At 46.1% G+C, this 18,030-nt stretch overlaps 1 protein-coding gene across 1 annotated transcript; it reads right to left on the minus strand.

Moving 5' to 3' along the window:
• Positions 1–759: 759 nt before the first annotated feature.
• Positions 760–1,440, minus strand: LOC149387642 (uncharacterized). Its single transcript, XM_089621836.1, has 2 exons — positions 1,370–1,440; positions 760–1,274 (listed from the first exon to the last, which is right to left on the minus strand). The coding sequence occupies exons 1-2, from the start codon at positions 1,415–1,417 to the stop codon at positions 825–827; spliced, it is 498 nt and encodes a 165-aa protein (XP_089477962.1). The 5' UTR covers positions 1,418–1,440; the 3' UTR covers positions 760–824.
• Between the last annotated feature and the right edge of the window lie 16,590 nt (positions 1,441–18,030).

Consider the following 18,030-nt stretch of genomic DNA (forward strand, 5'->3'; position numbering starts at 1 on the left):
TATATATAATATATTACGTTATTTAGATTACTTACTAAATAACTATAAGTAATTGATATATTACGTGTACTATGTATACATATATATATATATATATATATATTAATTATACTTACAAACCATAATATATATATGTATATATATATATAATATATGTTAAGTATGTATATTTATACCCACATAATTTATTTATAATATATAACTTATATATATATTATATCCATATTTTATAATCTAAAGAGTATAGTAAAAAAATCAAAACACTCTAAAGCACACATAAAAAAATAAAACTTCAAAAACTACCACATAAATAAATCATTCACTACTACTTTATTAAAAAAAAACTATCGTAACTCGAACACAAAATTTTTAGCTTTTTAATTAAGCTAAAATAAATTGGGATTTCACATACGTACTATTACAGTAAATATTACGACATTGTTCGCGCCACATTTATTCTCTTTCTCTTCTCTCCCCAAACACCAAATCCCAAATGCTCTCGATCTCGATCTGCAATAGTAAATAAATAAAAGTAAAATAAAACACATTAATAATTTAATAAAACAAAAACACTTCTCCTATAGCACATTTTTTTTAATAGTTGTCCAATAGTACATTATATTGTAGCAATACATATCGCGTACACACATACACACGTAAACGTACATTATCATTATTATAGCTTACATACTGCGAACAGACAAACACTTCTTAATTTTGTCGCATTCTTTTTATGTTTATATCAAAATCATCATCATCATCATCATCATCGTCATCATCATTATATAGATAATGATCCCTTTTTCCAGCCTTCTTGACTTTCTTCATTCATTATAGACAGAGACATTAGGGCTTGGCTCAAATTCTTGAGCAAATGACTTGTGATCTTTGGCATGGCTGGTCGATTTTGGGTCGTTGGGATAGGCCGTGACATTAGGAACGGGCTCAAAGTCATCGGTGAAAGCGCTCCGATCATTGGGATATACCGAGATGTTGGGGATTGGTTCGAATTCATCGGTGAAAGCACTTCGATCTTTAGGATAAGTTGTGACATTGGGGACGGGCTCAAAGTCATCGGTGAAAGTACTTCGATCGTTAGGATACGCCGTGAGGTTGGGGACGGGCTCGATGTCATCGGTGAAAGTGCTGCTCGTTTTGGTGTTGTGATGAGATATCAAGCCCTTGATCGCCTTTGGCATGGCTTCATCTTTCATCACCTCTCTCCAATACTCGCCTCCCGGGCCATTTCTTGATTCCGTAGTGCTACTAGTAAACTGCTCCAAAATTAATTGTAATTAGCAAGATTTCATTTTTTTTTCTTCTAATTAAACTAGATATATGATGTAGTAAACTCATAAATACTACTTACCAAAAGGATTGCAAAGATGGCTAAGATCACGGTGCCAACGGATTTCATGTCTACAAATGTTGTTTGAAGCTTGGTTTCTGAAACGACGTCCTTAAAATTTATAGCGTTGATCTCACTAGTACATACAAATCATTTTATTATTTAATACCACTTGGTATCCACCACGTAACCAAGATTATTATTACTAACTATGTATTAAGGGATTTATATTAAGAAAAAATGATATGAAGTAACCAATTCAAACTATGACTTTTGCAAAATAGCCATAGTTTCATTAGTTATAGCAAAATAGCATCCTCCAATAGGAAGAAAAAAAACGATAATCCACAAAACGAAATCACGCGAGTCGTACGGGAGATCCGAATCCCTCTCTCTCTGTGCTCAAACCGTCTCCAGATTTTTCCGAGAGCTCTTCTCATGACTGCAACTTCGGACTCGTCACTCCGAAGAAGAACGCAGGCACCGCCGTCAGAGGCAAAGTCCGGCGAACCTTTCCGGCGGAAGCCCTCCTCGTCGCCGTAGCGTGACGGAGAGTCCCGAATCCCCGTCGATCTCCTCGCCTTCGCCGCCATGACGGAGAGTCCGACAGGAGGTAAGATCTGTGTGATTGCGGTGACTGGAAGGAGGTCGGAGAAGGTCGAGGATTAAATTTTAGGGCTGAATAAAATCCCTGGATTAAATTTAATTCTGCCTGGATTAATCGTAGCTTGGTTATTTTGCTTATACTTGATAAACTTTGGCTATTTTGCAAATCTTTAAGTTTTATTTGACCATTTAGCCGCTAGATCCTTATATTAATCTATTGTCTAAATTTTTTGCTTTTTCCTTAACGGTCTAAAATCTAGATTTGTGTTTTTCTTAGTGCTTTGTATATTGTCATACATTATTTTTTTTTCAAACTTCTCCCACTCCTCATGCCGACTAAAATAATCGACATTATTATGTAGTTGATAAGAAATTAATCCCTCCTTCCTTAGTAAATAAATCTCAATAATTTCATGGATATTTTTCTTATAGTAATATCTTCGTCAAATATGCTCATCGTGATCTTTCTACGACGAGCTCAAGTTAATAAGCTTATGACATGCTATTTTATTTTCTTAAAAAAATATGGACAATTAGACCAGTAGATCAATAGCTCACCCTCTTTTTAAAAAATAGCTCTAATTTTATTTTATTATAAAAAATAGTCCACCAGACCGATGAGATTAACTGGTCAGTTAATTTGATTAATTTCGGTCTGGTGAGCTATTTCTCTAATAAAATAAAACTTTGGCTAGATCTTTAAAAAGATGTAGAAAATTGGCTACTTCCAACAAATACTTGAAAAATATTACCGAAAATTCTAAAAGGGATAAAGACATACGTCTAAAAGAAGAAATGAAAGAAACAAACGAAAAAAAAAAGCATGATAAATTAATGTATCTAATAAATTTAAGGACCAATTACAAAATCTCAAGATTAAAGGTGGTCATATGGGATCCCGCATGACCCCATTTCTCGTATTGTTGGTACCATGTGATGAGAAATGAGAAAAAAAAAACCATATTTTGAAATATGGTACCGAAAATTTTGACTCAGAACCATCCGAGAAATGGGTCGGAACCGGTATCCTCGTTTAGTATCATTTAATACTTTTTTTAGTGTGTTTTTTAAATTGTAAATACAGAATTTTTTCTTTAATTGCATTAATGATTAAATTAAAATAATAAAAATATGAAAATCTTGAAATCGCGAAATATAGTGACGAGAATTCTCAATACCGTTGAAAATGGTTTTATCGATATCTTTTTTGATAATTTCGAAAGTCTTATTTTTCGTAAAATATGAGATGAGATCAAAAAAATCTCATTTACCGAGTTCTACGTGACCATCTTTAGTCAACATTATATCACCCAAGTCACGAGTAAATAAAATTTACTTTCTCCACTTTTGAAAACGGAATGACAAACAAAAGTTTAAAGATAAGCTGAAACTCTGTCTACAAGTACATACAAACGGCCAAGAACGCTATCTTATCTTGGACCCTAATAATGCTAATTGAGATATATCTTCGATCCATTCGTTGGCTTGGCCCTAGGATTTCTTAACGTTTTTTTTTCTTGTGATTTAAAATATTAATAAAAAAAAAACCTTGTGATTGTATTGTATTACTCACACCGTTTCATTTTGGTGTCTTGTCCATAGAGAACGAAATACATTATTACAGCAACGATATTTTAACAAACAAAAGATTTTGAAGTGTGTGTCACTACTACAAATGTTGGATTACACAACGGATATTCCACAACGGAACACAGTACCGTTGTGGAATCTATATGCTTCCACAACGGTACAGTTGTACCGTTGTGGAATGTCCGGGATTCCACAACGGGTCACTGTACCGTTGTGGAATGTCCGGGATTCCACAACGGTACAACTGTACCGTTGTGGAATCTTTATGCTTCCACAACGGTACTATGGTACCGTTGTGGAATCCCGGACATTCCACAACGGTACAGTGACCCGTTGTTGGATCTCGCCGCGGCCAAGGCATCAACTCGTACCATGCCTCCGACCACAACCCACATCTCCGACAACTTCATTGACTCACCACGCCCCATGCTCGTCGTCTTCACTCCGGGTAAGTATTTTTTATTTAATTTGTATTTTTATGTTGAAATTAGGTTAGAATTGTTTATTTGTGTCTAAATTATATAGATATTGAATAATTGAATTTGATATTTATGTAGAAAATGAGTGTGGAATTGAATTTTGGTTTGAGTTTATGTTGGATTTGAGTTAGAATATTTGATTACCTTGAGTTTGAGTTGGAATTGAGTTAGAATATTAGATTGAATTTCGGTTTCAGTTTGTGTTGGAATTGTTTTGAATCGAAATTGAATTTAGGTTTAAGTTTATGTCGGAATTAGTTTGAATTGAAATTGAATTTCGGTTTGAGTTTGTATTGGAATTGGTTTGAATTGAGATTATGTTTAATTTTGTTTTTTCATAGATTATATCTACTACAACCAAGGAAGTGGATAAAAAGGTAAATTAATTACATGTTATTTGAAGTATTTCATCTACACGAATATTTTTTTTTTCTAATGTTTTTTGTTGTTGTAGTAGACAATAACAAAAACCTTGCCTCCGACCACAACCCACATCTCCGACAACTTCATTGACTCACCACGCCCCATGCTCGTCGTCTTCACTCCGGGTAAGTATTTTTTTTATTTAATTTGTATTTTTATGTTGAAATTAGGTTAGAATTGTTTATTTGTGTCTAAATTATGTAGATATTGAATATTGAATTTGATATTTATGTAGAAAATGAGTGTGGAATTGAATTTTGGTTTGAGTTTATGTTGGATTTGAGTTAGAATATTTGATTACCTTGAGTTTGAGTTGGAATTGAGTTAGAATATTATATTGAATTTCGGTTTTAGTTTGTGTTGGAATTGTTTTGAATTGAAATTGAATTTCGGTTTAAGTTTATGTCGGAATTAGTTTGAATTGAAATTGAATTTCGTTTTGAGTTTGTGTTGAAATTGGTTTGAATTGAGATTATATTTAATTTTATTTTTTCATAGATTATGTCTACTACAACCAAGGAAGTTGATAAAAAGGTAAATTAATTACATGTTATTTAAAGTATTGAATTTACACGAATATTTGTTTTCTAATGTTTTTTGTTGTTGTGCGTATAAGGATTTTTTTTTCGGATTTCAAGCTTGACAACCAAGGAGCCCGAAGTAACAGCCAATCAAAGTTTACGTAGAATTGAAGAAGTCATATACACCGGATAACTTAAAAAAAGTTCGAGAAGAGTGGATATTTTATGTACAAACTTTTATTGAATGTGAATATTAGTTTGATTTTGGATGATATAGATATTTGTTTTGGATGTTTTTTTTTATATATATTTGGTTTTGGATGTTATGAATATTTTGTTTTGGATATATAATTTCATTTCAGGTTTTTTAATTAGAAAACTACAAAATAAGCTCTCAGGTACAATTTCGCCGCGGCTACGTGTACAGTTCGCCGTGGCGAATCTTTCCACAACGGTACAATTGTACCGTTGTGGAAAGATTCGCCGCGGCGAACTATACACGTTGCCGCGGCGAGATGTTTAAATCTGTTAAATTTTTCCACAACGGTACTGTACCGTTGTGGAATCCCTAAGATTCCACAACGGTACGAGTACCGTTGTGGAATCATTACACAGCGGAGGATTCCACAACGGTACAGAACCGTTGTGGAATCATTCCACAACGGTACTGTACCGTTGTGGAATCCACTGTTTGTAGTAGTGTGTATAATATATATATATATATATATATATATATATATATATATATATATATATTGCGTATACTTAGCTGAGAAAGAGATGGAAGATATATAATTTTAGCATAAATGTGAAAATAACTCAAAAAGTGCTTTAATTTACTAATCATGCAAGTGAATTTATTATAATTATTTAGTGAAATTTTATGGTCACGTTCATTCATGTTACGTGTGACTTTATGAATTATAAATTATATTAGTTCAAACACTAATTACATGTGACCGACCCGATTTTTCGGACCGTCTTACTTATCTTACATATTAAAAATTTAAGAAAATTTGAGGTAAATTTAAAAAAAAAAAACATAACTTAAAAATATTAAGTTTAAAAACTCATGACCTAAAAATAAATTTGTCATTTAAAAACTTGATGAACGAAAACAACCAAAAATCAAAGTTGCGTGATCAAAATATATAACCAAAAATACCATTGTAAATAAATACCATAAATAAAGTCGTAACCTTTAACGGAATTGAAAAGCATAACTTAAACCATGAAAAATAAAACCTTGGGTTTGGATTATTGATAAACTGAAAGCAAAGCGGAAGTCTTTTATTTTCGAAAACGGAAACCATAACCCAACCCTTTCACCATCGTCGCCGCTGATCCACCCTCCTCACTTGCTCATAGGTTGTTTACCTACAACATAGACGTATATTTTTTCGAAGAGATGAGCTTACGCTCAGCGAGAATAATATAAAGCTCACAAAATAAAAAGAGTAATGCAATGCATGAACCGATTATTAGTATTTTAAAACTAATTGATGACTTGATCTCTCTTTTCTTGATTCTATCAACTTTTAGTTCGGGGTGCCCCTAGGGTAGTCGTACCAATTTCAGTACGCACTTTAGAGACGAAGATATGGGGTTGCAAGGTCCCACACTTCGCTCTATCTAATAAACATATTAGGGTCTCGGCCCGAGAAATTTCCCCATTTGGGCCCGTAAGTCGGCTCGAGAAATTCTCCTTAAGACCTTCGTAGCTCGAGGCGGTACGACTCCATTGCTTATCTTTATCTTTTCACTTTTTTTTTATTTACGTTACATGCACGAATGACGTATGACATACACTAGGACAAAATACGTTATCCGGTGCGACGAATGTCGCACCCAATGCTTAAAATGCCGCACCTAAAAGTTTATTAGGTGCGACATTGGGTGCGACAGCGTCGCACCGGATAACCCGTCGCAGAAGGTATTGGGTGCGACATGTCGCACCTAATAAGTACCCCTTTAGGTGCGACACTTTCAGGTGCGACATGTCGCACCAAATACATAAGCCGTTTTCCTGCCAAATTTAATAAACTTGGCGGGTAAATTCATATCGGGTGCGACATTGTCGCACCCAATACCGTTCCCGCCACTATATTCGGTGCGACAATGTCGCACCCAATATGTTTTTTAATTAAAAAAAATTACTGAATTAAATAAAAATTAATTAACAAAATTCATTTAGAATTAAATAAAAATTAATTTAGAATTAAATAAAAATTAATTAACAAAATTCTAAATTAATTAGAAATAATATTCTGAAAATAGAATTCTTAATTAAAAATACAAATTCATTCTAAAAAAGCGGAAAAATAAATTCCTAATTTTTTTTCCTATAAAACTTATCGATAGTATAATTCCCTCTACCGAATAAGTTGCCAGAACTTCGAGAACCGCTTCCGCGTCCTCGTCCACCGCTGCCTGACGCGCTGCCGCTCGCTCCACCGCTTCCGTAAGGACGGTCTCGCAAGAAATCCATAGAACCAGGCGTAGAACTCGGCGTGGAACCTGGCGTCCACCGCTAATAGAATTCGTTATATTACATATAGTTATTATTCTACCGAAAATTCGGCAGAGTTTCCCCTAAAATATTGACTAACCAAAATCTGCAATTTAAAAAAAAACACATATATAACCAACCAGGTCTATCCTATTAACATACTAAATACTAAACCGAGCCTCTGTGGCTCGGTCGCAATAAATTTTCAATAATTACATTAAATGTAACATGTTACTAATCATTTTAAAATATATTACTAATTAATCTAACTACATATGATACTAATTAATTAATTAACAGACGAATATCCATTTCAATATTCCAATTCAACTTTCTAATTTCAACATATAACAATTTAACTCAACATTCCAATTTCAACATTTATTCATTTTAATTTCAACCATTTAACTCAATATTCTAATTTAAACATATATCCATTTCAAATTCAATTTCAATACAATATATTACAAATTTTTAACAAACTAATCAAATTGTATTTTCATCTAATCTAACATGTTACTATTTTCATATATATATTACTAATTAATCTAACTAAACATATTACTAATTAATTAATTAACTAAACATGTTAACATCTAATCAAAGTTCTATTTTCAAATATATTACTAATTAATCTATATGAAATAATTTAAAAAATATTATTAATTATAACTAACCTTTTCCGAGGCGACGACGAGGCGACGAGCTAGACGCGAGGCCGGGGCTGAGCCAAGAGAGGGCCGGGGGCTATTTGGGCCGCAGCGGGTGGGCCGAGGGCGGGCCGAGGGCTGTTTGGGTGGCAGCGGGTACGGGGGGAGGAACGGGCTGAGTTGAGGGATGGTCACGGGCGGCGGGGGACGACCGGGCTGGGCCGAGGTGGTCACGGGCGGTGGGGGACGATCTGCAGGTCGGAGAAAGACAGAAGTAAGAGAGAGAGAGAGAGAGAGAGACGTACGTCACGGTGCCGGGGAGGTCACGGCGGCAGAGAGGCGCACGGGCGGCGGGGAGGTCACGGGCGGCGGCGGGGACGACCGGGCTGAGCCGAGGTGGTCACGGGCGGCGGGGGACGACCTGCAAGTCGGAGAGACAGAATAAGAGAGAGATAGATAGATAGATAGAGAGAGAGAGAGAGAGAGAGAGAGAGAGAGAGAGAGAGAGAGAGAGACGTACCTTGGAGGAGGACGACGAAGGGGTCACGGTGGCGGGGAGGTCACGGCGGCGGGGGAGGTCACGGCGGAGGAAGAAGAACGAGCGTTGTAGAGAGAGAGTGTTAGATAGAGAGAGAGGCGCACGGTTTGGGCGAGAGGAAGAAGACGCTCGGTATTTAAAATACCCTAATAGTCATATTGGGTGCGACAATGTCGCACCTAATGTGAAATTCCGAAACCAAAAATATTCGGGGGGAATTTCTGACCGTTTTAAATTTTTTAACCCATTAGGTGCGACAAATGTCGCATCTAAAGGTATTAGGTGCGACAATTGTCGCACCCAATAGTATCAGGTGCGACAGTGTCATATTGGGTGCGACAAAGTCGCACCGGATAGCACTAATCATCAGCGAAATTTTTAGTCGCTTGGAGGACTATCTGGTGCGACATGTCGCACCTAATATGTGCTTAGGTGCGACATTTAGGTGCGACATGTCGCACCTAATACCCTTCCGTACCCAATATGTTAATTTATAGTAGTGATAAAATATACATGATAACATGACTAGAAATAAGAACATGATATAAGTATTCTAATTTATAACATATCACCACATAACATACCATACCATATCATATCATCACATAACATACCATACCGTATCATATCATAAACTCAGCATATCATCACATTTCATTCATAATTTATCATACCATAACACACATATGTCAAACAATCACACAAAAATAATTTCAAAAAAATATTATTAACTCATTCAGATCATATACTTATCGTATTTTATATTTGTGAACTAATCTGTGTTGCAGTGAGATTATTCTCACCTTCGTTTCAGAAGGTACGACCGTTGGTCGTGGACGGCTCAGGAAAACTAGACGGCTCGGAAAAGCTAAGCCGCTCGGAACCTAATCGACGGAAGAAATTTTCGGGGATCAGCTTAGAAACGGATTTCAAGACATACTTTATGTTGTCGCCATTTTTCGGACAACGATTTAGTAGCCACAGGCGGTTAGACCCAAGGCCGGACCAAGTGGCCTCGCCTGGGCTTGAGCGTGTCGGACCCGGTTGCCCAGATCTTCCCTTGGCTGTCGATGGTGTCTGAGCTCGCCGGGGTACCTGGAAAGGATGAGAGAACCGTGAGCTAAGAAGGGAAAACAGAGGGGGTGCCCCTGTTTACCTCTTCGACGCTCAACATTAGTGGGATTGAGGTGGAGAATAGAGGGTTTAAGTGTTTAGGGGCCGAGACTTGAGAGAAACGAGCGAGAGGTGAGTTCGGCAGCGTTTCAGTCCTCAAGAATGGATTACCTGGAGAAGGTGAGGGGCGCCTGTATTTATAGGCGACTAAGGGGCCATTGGTGGGCCCCTTGGCCGAGGATAACATGGGCTCGGCGTCATTGGCATGTCCCTCGGCAGAGGATAACATAGACTTGGCAGGGGATAGCATAGGAGGGCGTCATTGGCATGTCCCTTGGCAGAGGATAACATAGACTTGGCAGAGGATAGCATAGGATGGCGTCATTGGTGGGCCCCTTGGCCGAGGTCGAGCTCGCGAGGCCGAGGCCGAGGTCGAGCTCGGTCTTGGGCCGAGGCTATTGGGCCGGCCCTTGGCCGAGCCGGCCCATGGGCCGATCAATGGTTGGGGCAAGTTTGATTGCTGTTTTGCCTTTGATTTGCCACGACTGGGGGTCGGGCCGATAACATTAGCCCCCCGAGTTTATCGTCGAGTGAAGCTTGTGCGGTAAACTCAAGATTCCAGTCATCGTCGGCCCACCGAAGCGACCCATCGCGAAAAGGTTCGACTCGAACCTCTTTTACTATTTACTTTCTCTTCCTCTGCTTTCTTTTTGTTTTTGCCTCGCTACATGTGCCAATGGTCCCCACCAACCACCTGTCGGGGCGTGGGTCCATTGAAGATGACCTCTTCCCTCTGCCCGGGAATCAAGATGTAAACCTAGACGACCTTTGGGCGCAATTCTCATCCCCTGTGGATACCCAAAACGCAGCGCTCCCATCACCGTCTTCGGGCAACAGGTCGATCGAGATGGCTGGAGGCGATCTTCGTTCAGTCGATGCGTGGCTGGCCGACGCGGAGGAGGGTACGCGCGCCGGAGACGTCGCTAGAGGGGACCCCGACGTCGTCGGGGATGTGCGCGGCCTGGGGGAAGGTGCGCCCGCCGAGGTGAGTCCGCGCGAAGGCGGGCCGACCCCCTTCGGCCTTGTCTGTGCTGGAAGCGTTGCCGGGAGGGGCCCAAGCCGCGCTGGTGGAGCGCCCGCCCTGGGAGGAGTCGCGCCGGCTGAGCCGGGCTCCGGGAGAGTCGCGCCGGCCCTGGGTGGCGATGTCGGGACTGTCCGGCAAACGGGCGGCGGCGAGGGAGGCCCGGGTACTCTGGGCCCGGCTTCCCCCGAGGAGGGATGCGCCGGCGGAGGTCGATCGGAGGCGGAGGGCGTCGATGGAGGGCCGTCGGAGGCGGGCGGCGTCGTTGGCGGCAACGTCGGCGCCAGAGACGAGGAGCGCCGGCCGGACAACGTCGGCCAGGGGGCGGCGGCCAAGGCGCTGGTTGCCCTAGCCCTAGGGGTCGGCGGCGTCCCACCTGGCGAGTCGGGCCATGCCACCGGGCCAGGCGAGGGGGAGACAGGGCCGGCTGGCTCGGGCGACCGCCGTGAGGGGTCCGCAATCCGTGGTGACCTGGACTGCTCGGGCGTAGATGTCCCGAGCTCGCTCTCGATCGTTAGTTTCACGAGCTTGAGGAAGCGTTACGGCATCCCGGATGCGGTGTCGATCCTGAGGCCGTTGCCCGACGATCGCCCGACTCGCCCTCCGAGGGGACACGCGGCCATTCACGAGGCGAGTCTTCGCGGGGGGCTACGGTTACCCTTTCAACCAGTGATCCAAGAGCTATTGATTCGGTTGGTGGTGCACGCATCGCAGATGTCTCCGTCCTTCTACCGGGCGGTCGCCGCGTGCCATATGATGCTCTACCGAGCAAAGAAACGGGCAGTCACCGCAGACGATATCCAGGATCTCGTGATCGTTCGCGGGGTCCCGGGGAAACCGGGCTTCTACTGTGTGTGCCCTCGGAAACGCATCTCCATCGTTACCAAGGTTACCTCGAAGCATCGGTACCCTTGGGTGTGGGTTTCCGAGTCGGCCTTCGGGTCCGCGCCCTTGACGTTTAGGCCCGCGGTCGACTTTCCCTCCGTCGGGGACGCAGAAGATTCCAAACTTGTATTCGTGATCAAAGCGATCCCGGATTCGAGGCGGCAGGGGTCACTGTTATAGTCCCCGGACCGGGTGGTTCGTGCCTTGTGCCAACGTCTCTCCGTGCCTTGGTCTCGGCATGGAGGTTACGGAGGACCCTGTATCAGAGGCGGGGGGTTTGTCCGCCCCTCCCCCCGACGCGGGGGGTACTAGCCGTTCACGTGCTCTCGCGTTATCGCGCTTTTCGTTGTATTACGCTTATCGTGTGTGTTCTAACTCACTGTCGTCTCTCTCTCATTCAGATATCATGCCCAGACGACACCGGCCGCGCACACACGTGCTGAAAGTGGCACTTATCGCTGAAGCTACGATCGCGGCTTGCCCCCGAGCTGAGGTTCGCCACCGAGAGTCGCCGCCGCGGGCGGGGAACGAGGCGGTTTCTTCTAACAAGCGATCGTCGTCGTCGACTTCTTTCGGGCCACCCTCTGGCCACAAGCGCGCCCACACATCAACGGTGCCGGATAGCATGGATTCGATGCTCCTGGAGGAAGCGGCGGAGCTGAGGGATCAGTGCTCCCGAGTGATTCTTGGGACCTCTCTGCGGGACTACAAAGGTTTGCTGACGACAAGCGATCTGGAGCATTTCCAAAACGGGATCGGCGATGCCCGAAAGGTACGACACGCCTGCTTATCTCATGCGTAACCATTATGCTTATTCCGATTATAGGTATATCACTTGTCTCTGCAGATGCTCGCACGTCAAGAGCGAAGCGGTCGCATTCTCCGGGACCTGCTGCGGCGCATGCAGATTATGGAGACGGACAAGGAGAGCACGGCGGCCACCCATGCTGACGCTCTAGCGGGAGTCCACACCGCTCGAGAATTTCAAGCACTCGAGGGGGTGCTGAAGCGAGCTCGTGAAGAGTTGGCGACCGAGAAATTGCTTCGCACGGCCGGGCAGGCGTCTCGGTTGAAGGCGGAGCAGGCGGCCGACACCTTCTTAGGGGAGACGAAGAAGCTCCAGGCGGCGCTCTAGAGCCGGGACGAGGAGCTGAACATTGTCCACGCTCGGTTGTCAGTGAGTGAGATCTCCCGGGTCAAGGCCGAGAGGGAGAGGGATACTTTGCGGGCGGAGGTGCAGATCCTTGCCGAGGAGAAAGACGACGCCGTGCAGTTAAAGATGGACTTGGAGGATGATTGGGACCTCGCGCTGGAGGCGGCCCGTTATGAGGCAGCCAAACGGGTCCGAGATGCGACCGTGAAGGAGAACGTGTCTCGTGGGACCACGTTTTCCTTCTTCGACGTCATGTTTCCTCCTCTGGATGACGAGCCGCCTGAGGACGACCTGCGCCCCCAAGCCCCCGCGGGAGCCGCCCAGTCGACGAACCGTCAACTCGACGGAGAAGCCATCGGCGGGTTTGGCGTCCCCTGCCCCGAGGAAGACGAAGAGCACTTGTTTAGCGCTTGCGTCATGTTTTCTTCCGGAATTTTGTTATGTCTTTCTTTCGTTAGGAGTTTGCCGTGTTCTCATACTTTTCTTTTTGGGTTGCTCGTACAACACTGTTTGCCTTAGTTAAAGCTTTTTCGTCTGTTATGCGTCTTATTTTCTCGACTTGCTATGCTCAGCGTAATCGATTTGCGCGTTGTGATTGGTGCGTGTCTCACGAGCCCGGCTTGCCTTACCTAGCGTAACCAGTTTGCACGGCTTACTGCCGTACTTGGCGGCGAAGTTTCCCGCGGATGCTGGCTAGACCAGATTCGCCCGGCGGGTGCGACCTTCGGCCATCCATTCGTGACTCGTCGCCTGTCGGCGTGTGCGAGCTGAGTGGCCGTCGCGCTCGTCTTCCGGCGAGTACGCTACCTATCGGCGTGCATATCGGGACGAACTTGCAGTTCCCAGTGAGCGTGGTGCTTGTCGGTACGCGCGTCACGTTTTGGGTTTTGACTGCCGAGATCGACGGTCCGGTGCACGGACGCGATCTACCGACGCCCCGTTGCCTATCGGCGTGTGGGGCGTGGAATTGTGCGAGAGCGTCACGCGGGGGTTGGAGGTCCGGTGCGCGGATCCGACTTGTCAATCTTTAGCTACCTTTCGGTGCATAAAACGTGTCATTGTGCGAGACCGAATAGACGAGGTGACAAGCTCGACTAGGCGAAGTGACGAGCTCGACCTGGCGAAGTGGCGAGCTCGACTAGGCGAAGTGACGAGCTCGACCTGGCGAAGTGGCGAGCTCGACTAGGCGAAGTGACGAACTCAACTAGGCGAAGTGACGAGCTCGACCAGGCTAAGTCAAAGTCCCAACAATCCGTTAGCCTCCCGAGTTTCTCGGGTACTCGCAGAGAAGACGAGAAATTGTTACAAAATAAGGTAAAGGTTTCGAAGCGAAATGTAATTCGATTGCAATGTTGAAATAGTAAAAAAATTACATTCCCAGCCCGTTTGGCCATACTTGAGATTTAAAAATGTCATTTCAAAAATTGAAAATGAAACGACGTAACAAAACATAGAGTAAGCGGGAACGGGCATCTATTGGTAGTACCGCCGAAGGTGTTCCGCATTCCGCGTGAATACGAGTCCTTCCAGGTTCTCGAGCTCGTATGTGCCGTTGTGGATGGCTCGGCGCACGCGGTACGGACCTTCCCAAGTGGGGCCCAAGACTCCCGCCTCTTGCACTTTGGTGTTTTGGAACACCCTCCTGAGGACGAGGCTTCCGTCGGCGAACTGCCGCAGCTTGACCTTGGAGTTGTAGTATTTTTCGACCTTCCTCTTTTGTGCAGTGAGGCGGGTGAGCGCGTCCGCCCTCCTCTCATCCATGAGGTCCAGCTCGAGCCTGATCGCGTTGCTGTTGGCGGCTTCTTCGTATTCCTCGATGCGCAGGGTTGGCAGCTTGGTCTCGACGGGTACCACGGCCTCGACGCCGAATGCGAGAGCGAAAGGAGTTTCGCCGGTCGCGTTTCGCGCGGTGGTTCGGTATGCCCATAGGACCATGGGGAGCTCGTCGGCCCAAGCCCCCTTTTTCTCCTCCAGCCTCTTCTTCAGATTCTCCTTGATCGTTTTGTTGACCGCCTCTACCTGACCGTTGGCTTGAAGATGGCAGGGGGAAGAGAAAGTCTTGCTAATGCCCCACTGCTCGCACACCTCTCGGAGGCGCGCGTTGTCAAATTGCTTCCCGTTATCGGTCACAATCGACGCGGGGATCCCAAAGCGGCAGACAATGTTCTTCCAGATGAAGTTCGTTGTGTCTGTCTCGGTGATCTTTGCCAACGGTTCGGCCTCTACCCACTTCGTGAAATAGTCGATTGCCACGATCGCATGCTTGTATTGCCTCGGAGCCGTAGGTAGTTCGCCGATGAGATCGATTCCCCACTTCGCGAAGGGTCGCGGCACGATGATCGGGCATAGCGGGGCAGGCGCTTGGCGCGGGATGTGAGCGAAACTTTGGCATTTGTCGCATTTCTGGGCCCACTCGTGGGAGTCCTTTTTCAAGGTTGGCCAAAAATATCCGAGTCTCAGTAGCTTTAATGCCAAAGATTGCCCGGCGGCGTGGTTCCCGCACACCCCTTCGTGCACCTCGCGGAGCGCTTCCTTCGCCTCAACCTCGGTCAGGCAGCGGAGGAGGGGCATAGAGTAGCCTCTCTTGAACAAGTTGTCCTCCCTCATCGTGTACTTTGGCGCCAAGCTTCTCAGCTTCTTGGCCTCTTCTTTGTCTTCGGGGACGACTCATCGCTTAAGGAATTCCACGAGCGGCGTCATCCATGAGGGAGGCGGAGTCTCGTCAACTACCCCCACGTCGCCTCTCGAGACGTAGGGTCGGGTCAACACCTCGATCGGGACGCTGCCTTCGCCCTCCTCGTCTATCCCGGACGCGAGGCGAGCCAGGGCGTCAGCGTCGATGTTCGCCTCTCGAGGAACTTGGACGATCTCGAACCATGACAGGGCCTCTAGGTTCTTTTGGGTCTTGGATAAGTATGCGACCATGTTCGGCTCTTTAGCGGCGTAGTCGCCCTTAGCCTGGTTCACGATCAACTGCGAGTCGCAGTGGATGCGCAGGTTTCGGATGCTGAGCTTGTTCGCCAGCTCCAAACCAACGATCAGAACCTCGTACTCCGCCTCGTTTTTGGAAGCCTTGAACTCGAACCGCATGGCATATCTCAGCTTTTCCCTATCGGGATTTGTGAGCACAACGCCGGCCAGCCCCCCGGGCGTTTGACGCGCCATCTACGTGTAAGTCCCAGACCGGCCCTATCGGGCTGTTGGTCCTCTTCTTTGACGACTCGCCGTTGTCGTCCTCCTTGTCTTTCGTGCCCTTACTATTCCCGTCGCCCTCGTCGGTCGGGGGCGCGCTTGTGAATTCGGCGATGAAGTCGGCGAGGGCCTGGCCCTTGATGGCGGTTCTCGGTTGGAACTCGACCCCGTACTCGCCCAACTCTTGGGACCATATCGCCATTCGAGTGGAAGTCCCTTTTTGAAGGGCCTTCTCGATGGGATGTCTCGTGCGGACTACAATGGGGTACGCTTGGAAGTAGGGTCGGAGCTTTCTCGCGCTCATGACAAGGGCGAGGGATAATCTCTCGATTTCCGGGTATCGGGTCTCGGCGTCGAGGAGCGCCTTGCTAACATAGTAGACCGGCCATTGCACCTTGTATTCTTCGCGTATGAGAACCGCGCTCACGGCCTTGTCGGAAACCGCGAGGTAGATGTACAAGGTTTCGTCATTCTTTGTCTTTGCAAGGAACGGGGGGGAGGCGAAGTAGATTTTCATCTCGCGGAATGCTTCCTCGCACTTCTCTGTCCACACGAACCCGTCGGTCTTCTTCAGTGCCTTGAAAAATGGTTGGCATTTGTCGGTGGCCTTGGACACGAATCGTGCCAGGGCGGCGATCCTTCCTGTCAGACTCTGAACTTCTTTCACTTTCTGCGGCGACCTCATTTCTAAGACCGCCCTAATCTTCTCAGGGTTAGCCTTGATCCCGCGACGGCTAACCATGTAGCCCAAGAATTTTCCGGAGTCGACCCCAAAAGCGCACTTGTTGGGATTGAGCTTCATCTTGTAGCGTCGCAGGATCGCAAACATCTCTCTCAGGTCTCGAACGTGGTCGTGGGTCTTGAGGCTTTTGACGAGCATATCGTCCACGTAGGCTTCCATGGTTTTGCCGATTTGATTGGCGAACATTCGGTTTACCAACCTTTGATACGTCGCTCCCGCGTTTTTGAGGCCAAAGGGCATGACCTTATAGCAGTAGAGTCCGCGGTTCGTAACAAAGGTGGTCTTGATCTGGTCCAGCTCGTGCATGCGGATCTGGTTGTAGCCTGAGTAGGCGTCCATGAAGCTCAACAACTCGTGGCCCACCGTAGCGTCCACAAGCTGCTCGATCCTCGGGAGGGGGAAGCTATCTTTTGGGCAGGCCTTGTTGAGATCTTTATAATCGATACAGATCCACCATTTCTCGTTTGGCTTCTTGACCATCACCACGTTGGACACCCACTTGGGGTGTTCCGCCTCCTTGATGAAGTCGGCGGCGAGAAGTTTGTCGACCTCTACACCGATGGCTTGGTATCTCTCCCCGCTGAACGTCCGTCGCGGTTGAACGCGTTCGGCTACTCTCTTGTCGTCGTTGAGACGGTGAACCATTATCTCGGGGTCGATCCCCGGCATGTCGGCGTGTGTCCACGCGAAGACGTCCTTGTGTTTGCGGAGGAAGGTGGCGAGCTGGTTTCGGACTTCGGATGGGAGCCGGGCGCCTACCCTGACTACCTGGTCGGGTTTGGTATCGTCCAAAATGACGGGAACAAGGTCGTCTGGTGTCTCCACCTTTCGACGCTCGACATCGTCACTTTGGTCCAGTTCTCCGAAGGTTCCTCCTTCCTCTATTTCGCACGGGAACTTGTCCCCGAGCTGGAAGACGGTGCTCACCATCTTCCCCTTTTCTTTCCCGTCCACGCCTTGGATGTAGCACATCCTTGCCATCGATTGGTCTCCCAACATCATTGGCTATCCCCTTGTCAGTTGGGAACTTCATCATCAGGTGGTAAGTGGATGTAATGGCCTTCAATCGATTGAGGGTCGGGCGGCCGATTATGATGTTGTAGGCGGAGGGTTGGTCCACGACCAAGAACGATACGATGTGGGTGACCTCGAGCCCCCCCAGAGTCCCGAAAGTCACCGGGAGGTCGATGGTTCCCTCCG

The sequence above is a fragment of the Urtica dioica genome, chromosome 8 (assembly GCF_054948205.1).
Source record: "Urtica dioica subsp. dioica isolate 48M chromosome 8, U.dioica_male_clone48M_v1_H2, whole genome shotgun sequence".
In the NCBI taxonomy this organism is placed as follows: domain Eukaryota; kingdom Viridiplantae; phylum Streptophyta; class Magnoliopsida; order Rosales; family Urticaceae; genus Urtica; species Urtica dioica.

What these genes read in the sequence shown, in the direction of transcription:
- LOC149387642 (XM_089621836.1), bottom strand. Translation starts at nt 1,417, where the DNA reads ATGAAATCCGTTGGCACCGTGATCTTAGCCATCTTTGCAATCCTTTTG. An exon ending in CCATCTTTGCAATCCTTTTG is followed by an intron (nt 1,275 to 1,369) that starts GTAAGTAGTATT and finishes ATTTTGGAGCAG; the next exon opens with TTTACTAGTAGCACTACGGA.